Genomic DNA, 10193 nt, shown 5'->3' on the forward strand with positions numbered 1-10193 from the left:
TTCTCTTTTTTGGATCGAACTAGAAATTGGAGCTACTTCAATGTTATGAAATGTTACTGATTGCTTTAATCTAGTCTCTACATCATGAATTAGCTTTAATCCAGTCTCTAAGTCCTTTTCTTTTAAAAGCTGATTTTCCAAAAGAAACTTTATAAATTTTAAATCCACATTAGTTTTTACATCTTTTTGAGTAACTTATGACATTGAGTAACTGGTTGAAATAATTTAATTCTTGTTAAAAAGTCAATAAGTGAATAAATTTTTCAACAAAACATACAAACATCTTGATGTTTTGAGCTGGAAAATTTCCGATTATTTGTTTTTTCTGCCTACAAGTATAAACATGCACATTTTTTTGAAAGCAAGAATGTAAACATTTGCAAGTCATCTATAGCTGTTGTTTTAAATTATTAAGTATCTCATTATTAAACACATGTTTCAATTTGAGTTTAATTTAGATGTGTTTTTAAGGTCTGCCTTTAATAGCATTAAATGTTTGTTTGAGTTTGACCAGAATCTACCTGATTTTCTCAACATAAGTTTTGCATTATTTACTTTCCTAATTGGTTTATACTTTGAAGAACCCAATATGTAAAATGTTTTAAATATAATATGTTAAACCAAGTTTAATATTGGACTCAGATACATTGTTCAGATTGATTGATTTTAAGTTTTAGGTTAAGAAAATTCATTTTTTTTAAGATCAATGAATATTCTTTAATGGTTTGGAAAAATTATTATTAAAAAATTGGTTGCCAGTATGCTAAAAGGTGATTACCTTGTAACCTGCTGGTTTATACAAAGATAAAGACGAAAACTCGCATCATCCCAATATATACCACGACCATAATATTCTAAAGCATAATAGTAAGTGAAGATAAAATTGAAAAGTCACAAGTTACGAGTTGTAAAAAAGTACAAAAAAGTATAATAACTTAATAAGAATTGTTTAATAAATCAATTTTAAAAACATGTGACTTTTTTTTAAATTAAATTTGCGTATAACTTTTAAATTTTATTTTTTATATTTTCAAATTTAAAATAACTAAAATTGATTCAAACAAAACTAAAGACCTGATTTGATTATACAATGTTTCTAATATTTTTGTTTAATGCTCTAACCAAATGAGCCCGAAGAGTTAAGTGAAAAGCCAGTATGGTGGAAGCAACAAAAAGTCGTTAAAGTATTTTATGGTAATAGTGATGAATCATTGCCTCTTGGTGTAGTTAGTTTAATTAAAAAAAAAAATTCAAAAAAATTCACTAAAAGGTGCCTCAATGTATTTCAAAATCTGACAAACCTACTATCCAGTAATAGATTACATGTTACCAGAGTTAAATATTATCAGGGTGATCGCAATAAATTTAAAATAGATTCAACTTGAAATTGTTAATATACAAAATTATAAATATATAATAAACTTATATAATCCTTTTTTTATTCAAATTTTATTTAATTTGTTTTAGGATTTTAAAAACTTTTTAGCAAACCATTTCATAAATCATAATTTTAATAATCAAAAACAAAAAATAATAAAAAATTCACAAAACTACAATCAAAAATCTCATTTTGTCCAAAACTTTATCAAAAAAGTTCATTCTTGCTATTATAAAACTTGGTTTGAAAGTTTTAAATATTCATTTTGTCAATTGTTATGTTAGTGATACATTATGGGTTAAAAATCAAGGACAAAGATGCCAGACACAAATCTGTAATACAAGATAAGTATGTGTCAAAAAATTTTATAGAATTAAACGATTGAAAACATTTAATAAATGTGTTTTTTTTTAAACACATTTAATAAATGTCTAATAAAATCTATTTTTATTTCAATTTTTAAATAATCATTTGATGATCTTTGTTATTCAGATATTTTGCATATAATAATATTTATAATATTTGTTTTTTATATAGTTGGAGTTACTGTGGCTCACTTGTAATTTACTATATATGTTTGTTTGTGTTCTGTCTAAACCTCTAGCTCTTGGTTGAGTAAAGATTAGAGATGGTGTCTCAATAAAAATACTCATCTTGGGCAGAAGTTAACTGCATCCAGCTACTGTCTTATAAAAGGCCAAATTATTCTGTTGATCAGAATTATTTCTGCCATAAACCCCTTCTTTTATTAGGCTGGCATAAATAAAAACCTGTGTTACATTGTTTCCTGCCTAGGATAATGAACGCTGGCTCTTCATGACTCTACCCATAAAATTTTGCTTGTGCCTCTTTGATAGTGGCTATGCAACTCTTCCTGTTAACTCCTAATGAGGGTATAGGATATGTTGTGCATGGTGTTTCTGTTAATGTTTTAAAGTGAATTGCCAAGGCCACATAAGAAGCCCTAAGTTATGTTATGACTTTGGATTAACTAGTAGGACAGAGATAACTGTGTCATGCTCTATCTAGGAATCAAATTCACTTTAAATTTAAACAATATCCAAAGTAACCAAAAATTTTAAAAGTAAAAAACCATCTCCACCACCTAACTGTTTTGATTTGTATTTAACAAATATTTGTGGTTTGCAAAGTTATTTTTCATCAGTTGAATCTCATCTCTTGCAAAAATTAATTTAAATTTGACTGCTTCTTCTTCAGATGCCACTATTGATGTGTACTGTCTTTTAATTTGCAAAGACTCTAATTGTTACATGCTTGGCTTGGGCGTATGCTTATGCATCCATTCACCTATATGAGGTCAATCAGGTTTAAATCCTCTGACCGCTCTTTTATGTGCTTACACTTAGCACCTCTTCACTCTATCACCTTTTGCTTTGTTCTTTATTGTTCTCCTTCTTCTCAAGACTGCACTCTTTTAGATTTCTGTTCAAACTGACCATGCCCTTTTCCTGAACTGACTCTGTACCCCTCTGCCAATATTGTTATTATTGGTGACTTTAATGCTCATTGCACTGAATAGCTTGGCTCTAACATAACTGACCCTGCTGGTATTGAAGGCCATAACTTCTGCATTTCTTAATCTTTTACTCAAGTAGTTAACTTTGTGACTCATTTTGCAGACAACCCTAATCACTTAACTTCACTCCTTGATTTGTGTCTTGTCTCTGATCCCAGCTTAAGTTCAGTTTCTCTTGTTCTCCTTTAGGTGGTTCTGATCATGCAATGTTCTCTATGAATCTTTTATCTCATACTCCTTCTTTAGACCCACCCTATTATCACATTACTTACTACTACCCTAGACAGTCCTTGGGCTGATGTCTTTTGTCTTTCCGTTGATAAATGCACCTCCTACATAACCTGCTGGATCCAGGTAGATATAGAAGCTTTTATTCCCTCTTATCAGTTCCAAGTCAGGCCTCATTCTACTCTATTAGCTGATGACACAACTTTATACTCCTGTCTTGACAATGAGTCAAGACAGGAGTAAAAAGTTCTCTTTTTGATTGCTTAGAACAGGCAACTGATTTTGAACCTGATCTCACTTCTGTAAAAGATTGGGGTTTGCAGTGGCTTTAAAATTTTAACTCCAAACAAACTCAGTTATTTACTGCAAACAACTATCACAATATTGTCAACATTCTCATATTAATGAACAGCATCCCTCTTGCTGAGTCTTCTTTTTTATGTCTTTTTGGATTATCATTCACTACTGACCTCTCATGGAAACCATTTATACAATCGATTACAAAGATAGCATCTGCCAAGGTTGCTTCGCTTTATCGTTCTGGCCATTACCTTTATCGATGTCCTTACTTTTGATTCCATTCTCTACCTCTGCAAATCATTTATTTGTCTCTGTATAATATACTGTCATATTTGGGCTGGTTCTTCTAATGACACTCTTTCTCTTTTAGACAAGGTCCAAAAATGCATTGTAAACATAGTTAGACCAGCTTTATCTGCCAAGCCTGAGCCTTTCTTCCACCATCGTAAAGTTGCATCTCTTACTTTATTTTACAAATACTTTCATAGTCGCTGCTCAAAAAAGCTATCATCTCTAGTTCCATCAACTAAAACTCATTCTTGCTTGACTCGCCATCAGCAAAGTCACATCCTTTTGCTGTATCTGTCCTTGCATTTTCTAAAAACTTTTATTTGTCTAGTTTGTTTACCCACACTTCAACCCTTTGAAACTCTCTCCCATCTTCTTGTTTTCTTGGCTAATACAACCTACAACTTTTCAATTCATCTGTCAACCGTTTTCTTACTTCTTTAACTTTATTCCTCATTTTCTAAAAAATTCTAACTTAATAGTGGTTGCTTGCCATTTTGTTGAGTTTTTTTTTTTTTTTTTGTAATTCACCTTCCCAAGGCCGAGAAGGCCACTAAAGATGACGAGGCTACTTGTGGTTAAAACCTTCTCTCAAATCTACAACTCCGAAACACGGCCTTGATGAACAAGGCCGAAATCGAGTTAATTAGAAATAAAAAAAAAAACAACTGGTCAAAGCACAGCATATCTGTCAGACATTGCACAAATAATTATATTATTTAACAATTTCTTTTTTTTAATTCTACAGAAAATTAAAATATCAAAGAATTCAATTTTTTTAAATTGAAAAAAATATAATAAATTAAAAACTAAATTGAATTATGAGGGCAATTTTTTTGATGAAAAGCCCAAAAAATTTCTCTTGGCTTTTTGTCCAGTCAAGGGAAGACATACTGGGCAGTCAAATGCAGATCAACTAGATAAGATTAAAACAAAACTAGAACATGTTGTAGCTGATAATGCCTTAAATATAAAAAAAAACTATTGATGTGAGTTACAGGTAAATAAAAGTAAAGAAACAAATTGTCATAATTGAAAATGAAGATATGTGGAAAGATCTGCATAAAGAAGATCAACTCATTGGGAACAAAGCTATTGAGCAACAAGTAACTGAAAGACTGGCGTGCTATGTGTATTCATTGGAGCTCTGTATTGAAGATGAATTAAATTGTCTGAAAATAACTAACAATTTATTAGCCGAATGCCCAAAGCTGAAAAATTTACTAAGTCAAAAACATCCTTTTCCGTGGAAATTTTGACTTAAAATTTGGAAAAGAAAGCTCTACACCAAAAACCAATGCTACAAGATGGAACAGCATGCATGTTCAGCTGTTTAGTATCATCAGATTGGATTCTGTAAAACATTTGGACTTGCTCAACCGAGACCATAGTATTCTTATCTTAACACAGTAGTGGTGTAGTGGTAGAGCGCTCGCTTCATAAGCGAGAGGTTCCGAGCTCAATCGCTACCACGTCCTCGGTAGTACCAAGCTCAACTTGTTTCTCCCTGCTTTGCTCGTCGAGGTTTGTGTTTTGGAAATAATGAGTTGAGAGAGGGTTATAACCACAAATAAGTAGCCTCCTTGTCTGTAGTGGCCTTCTTGGCCTTGATGAATTAACAAAACAAAGTAGGAAAAAAAACAAAAAAAAAACACAACAATAAATAGCGATGCAGCATGAACTTGTAAAATTCTTTCAGCCTTTTGCTGAGGCCGCAGCAAAACGCTGAAAGAGCTTTACAAGTTCACGCTGCATAATACATTTCAAGTAAATAAATAAATTTTTATTTATAGAAAAAATTTGTATATAAAAATAGTTTTGTTTATAGTGTTTTGTTTGAACTATCGAGTTGTTGTTGAATGGATAAAAAATTAATTGTGGTTTGTAGATTAATATAATTACATTCTAATAATTCTGTCAAAGTTTATCAATTTTAATTAAAGTTCACTTTTTGTTTTTATGCTTTACAATATTGTCTTCTCAGCTGTCATAACAACAGAAGGTTTGACAATTATAGCAAAGCCACTCTAGATTCATCGGCACCTATAACACAAGTAATTGAGGAGATGCAAGAACAATTTGGAAAAATCGGTGATATAGTGACATGATATTTTCAAACAAGCATAAATCAAAACTTTCAAGCCTAAATCAAAACTTATTTCTTCATGAACTGAACAGTGACAACAGAATGTTATTCCATTATTACCAACCACTATTGCATTCATGAAAAAACGGTTTCAATTGCATCAAGCACATATGGAACATGAAGAAGCATAGTTGAAAGCACGATCTATTATTGATTTTGTATTATAGAAATGTACAGTGATGCATTAACCATGATTCCTGAAAATGTGTAATTTGTTACTTTATGTGATTAACACGTGAAATCAAATGATACATAGTTATCATCTTTACTTCTCTGATTTTATTTCAAATTTTTATTATTATTTTCTTTACTATAGTATGTAGCTACTGGCCAAGCATGTCTGCTATATGTGTACTATTTTTAGACCTAAATGTCTTGGTCTTAGAATTGGTCTTAGCCTTTACTGTCTTGACTATATCTCTGGTCAAATATGCAAAGATGGCTGACACTAAATAAAAACTTGAAACACCATTTGATTGCTATGTAAGAGGCAGCAGTAACAGCACAGCACAATGGTATTGTGCCATATTACATATGATTGTGCCATATTAAATATATATTACAACATATTGGTCCAACAAAGACATGCTTGCAGGAATCGGTACTCCATTGTAAAGGTCATTATACAATAACATTTTCTAGAATCTAGAAAAAAGAGAAAAGTATGGTAATTGGTCACTAGGTTGCTTTTGATGGTTCCTATCTGCTTTAATATACAGGAATTATTTTTGCTAGTTTTAATTGATCAGAAAAATAATTTTTTTTTTAAAAAAGAAGAAAAATTATTAAACTTAATGTTTTAAATAGTAAATGATAAATATCAAATAATAATAATCAAAATTATGTGCATAATTTGCATTAAAAATGATAAATTAAAAAAATCTTCATTACTTTAAAAGGTTTTTAGATCACAAATAAAAAAAATAATAAGTTCATGAGTTTTTAATTGCTTTATTTTCGTATATGTATAAAGAATAACAATATCTTTTTAAAGATTTTTTATACTCATTTTTTATGGTATTTTGATTAAGTTTGAAATTAATTACTAACCATTTAGGCGGTTATTTTGAAAAGATTTTTTCCATGTAAGCCTTTTGCAAAATTCATCTATATTATTCTTCACTGAATGGTATGATGTCCAAGAAACTCCATTTGAATTTTTGAATTCAAACTTTAGCGGGATTTCTATGAGGTGTGTACCAAATTCGCAACTATTATCAAGAAATGTTGTATTAATGCTTTGAATAAATCCAATGCTTTTTAAGCTATTAGGGATCTAAATAACAATTAAAAATTAATTTGAATTAACTTTATTGAATTTAATTTATTTATTATATTAATACATTTAAAAGCATTTTTGTAAAAAAATTCCTTTAAAAAGTATTAACTAAAGTATATATAAAGTCTATTCATACTGTGTCTTTAAATTTACACTGTGGTCATTTTTCTTGAGCTTAATAAAAATTTTTGGAACTTTTTGACATTGTTTACACCACACGCTTCCATCATTTTTCAAACATGACTGAAAAACTGTTATTCATTGTTGTCTGTCTACAGCACACTTAAACTTGACTATTTTGAAAAATTCTGCAAAAATATAATAGTTTATAGTCCAACTTTTATTAAATAAATTTACTTAAACACGCCTATCTATTTTAATGTTTATTTGCTGTCTATTACTTTATTTATCTTTTTTATTAAAAGGAAACATTGAAATAGGTAAAGTTTTAATACAAATATACCAAGAATAAATTGTGCTAGCAAAATTGTATTTTTGCAGATAATCAAGGTATTAGATGGTGTACTAACATATATGTTCTGCCCTTTAAGAATCGGTAAATACACAATCTGTTATGGATACCATTACAAGGTGTTGTATTAGTGACTATGTAGCCATGGAAAACTTTCTAAAACCAACAGTTATATCCTAAAACTATCTTTTAAAAATTTCAACTTCAGGAGGTTTGTTGATCTGAAATATTTTTGCTTACTACTCCAAAAACCTGGCGGTATTAACTAGACTTTAACAATCCAGTATGAATAGGGTTAACTTTATGAAAAAAATACATTTGAAAATACAAACTTAAATATGGTAACAAAAGTTATACCATATATTGAAGATAATTAGAATAAACTTTTATGCAATCCTCTGATGTTGATTCAAATTCTAATTTTAAATACAAAGGTAAAAAGTATATCCAAGTAACATTTACAGCTAGTTCACCAGGTTCATAAACATAGCTTACTTTAAGCTCAAGGTTCAAGAAGTTTCTGACAAAAAAATATTTATATTGGTTTGAAAAATGTAATAAAATATATATTATGAATAAAAAAGATAACAAAATGATATTACTAATAAAATTTATTGTTTATTTAGTTTTACTTCATTTTTACTTCTAAAAATAATTTAACTTACTTGAATACTGTACCATTTAATGTTACATTCAATAGAGGTTTGCAGTACAAATCAGTAACTAAGAATTTTTTTAAAAATAATGTTAATTTAAATAAAGAAAAAATTAATCCATAAATATCTAAAAAAATTTATTAATTGAATTTTAACTACACAGTTTTACATTTTTATATTCAATTTTTACAACTTGAAATTTAATTGGCCTAATAAATAATAATGATTACTCCTTACAAAAATAATTAATTACATCTATGTTAATAAAGTTGAAATAAAAATAACTGATGCAATAAAGTATTAGTTAGAAAACATAAACCTCCTGAATTATGAAAAAAAAATTTATCCCATTTTACTAACATGGTTAAAACGCAAAAGCAAAATTTTTAAAGTTATCAACTCAAACAAAAAATTTTGAATCAACCTTAACACAAACCTCAAATATGACAATCAATTGGCTTGCCTTCCGAGAAAAATTGCCCAAAAAGTTTGATTAATCTCCATGACTAAATTATTGATGCAGGCTTTTTAAAACTGCATTAAGGCATTTTGATTCTCAAAATGTAACCTCTCAGAGAACTTTCAATTTTTGAACTTTCAATAGCCTCTCAGAGTTTTCAACTTTGAACAACCTCTCAGAGAACTTTCAATTATTTAACACCTTGATATAGTATGCCTCAGCACACTAAAACACACCTCAGACAAACCAGACCAGACACAAAAACAATCTTCTTTTTTTTTACTTTTAAATAATTGCAAATATAATATTTTGTCTATAAAATTGACAGTGTAATGAACACATTTCATATACATGCTATATAATAAATAATCTACTTGCAAATATAACTTTTTATCTATAAAATTGACAGTGTAGCAATGTAGCTAAATCTTATTGTGACTGAGTTGTTGAGTCTTTTGATGTTCTTATTGAGTCGGACTTTGATGAATTGAGTCGGCTATTGATTTTGTCTTCTTTTTGGTAATAAATCTTGATTTTCCACCACTTTCCGATTTTCTTTTTCAGTTTTGCTTTCTTTATAACATTTTATAATAAAATGAAATGAACACATTTCATATACATGCTACATAATAATCAATAATTGTTTCAACAAAAAATTATAAAGATTAATCTTTTATTGCATTGTCAATTAAATGCATTGGAATTTTATTTTAAACTTATTTGGACTTTTATTGCATAATCAATTATATGCATTGGAATTGTGATGATTTGCACAAAGATCTGTTCAAAAAATAAAATAAAATAAAGAAAGTATTTACATTCTATACCCTGAAAGAATTTAATGAACATAAATAAATAAGCCATAAAGTTTATCAGATAAATTATTAGAATACAATAAAAATTATTAATGAAGTTAATAAAAATAAAAGGACACAGAGACTTGTATATGAAATTTTAATATTTATTATCAAGAACCACTTAATATAAATGTATTTAAACTTTATTATATTTAAAAAAAAATTATAACAAAAGAAATAAAAATATACAGTTGGTATGTCCATTCTTTATGTATCACCATGGACGATTTTAAATTGAGTTTTCTCAAAAACCACTATATCAATTGTTATGATTTTTTTTATAATGATGCTAACATAATTAATATAATTAATAATGCTAACATAATTAGTTTTCTTGTGTGTGAATGTAGTTTTGTTTACTCCTTGTTATTTTTTGCAATGAGTAAAGAGTCAGAAAAAAGATAGAAAAACTTGAAATTATAAATAGAAAATCCATCATTCTCATATTCCATGTTTTCAAAAGCATGTAAAGTTCCAAAATCAACTGTTGCAATTATTATAAAATGTTATAAAGAAAGCAAAACTGAAAAAGAAAATCGGAAAGTGGTGGAAAATCAAGATTTATTACCAAAAAGAAGACAAAATCAATAGC

The 10193-nt window shown here is 28.5% G+C and overlaps 1 protein-coding gene across 19 annotated transcripts in view; it reads right to left on the reverse strand.

Moving 5' to 3' along the window:
• The window catches only part of LOC136091281 (uncharacterized), a 68967-nt gene that overhangs the window by 17320 nt on the left and 41454 nt on the right, over positions 1–10193 (reverse strand). For 9 of the 19 annotated variants that reach the window (XM_065818633.1, XM_065818638.1, XM_065818644.1 and 6 more), the window contains 4 exons: positions 8294–8351; positions 7986–8148; positions 6928–7153; positions 779–854 (listed from right to left, as the gene is read on the reverse strand). In XM_065818633.1, the coding sequence (XP_065674705.1) occupies positions 779–854; positions 6928–7153; positions 7986–8148; positions 8294–8351 (523 nt within the window). The remainder of the gene's footprint in view (positions 1–778; positions 855–6927; positions 7154–7985; positions 8149–8293; positions 8352–10193) is intronic. The other 10 variants (XR_010643861.1, XR_010643867.1, XR_010643863.1 and 7 more) reach the window with 2 other exon arrangements.

The sequence above is a fragment of the Hydra vulgaris genome, chromosome 15, assembly GCF_038396675.1.
Source record: "Hydra vulgaris chromosome 15, alternate assembly HydraT2T_AEP".
Lineage (NCBI taxonomy): Eukaryota > Metazoa > Cnidaria > Hydrozoa > Anthoathecata > Hydridae > Hydra > Hydra vulgaris.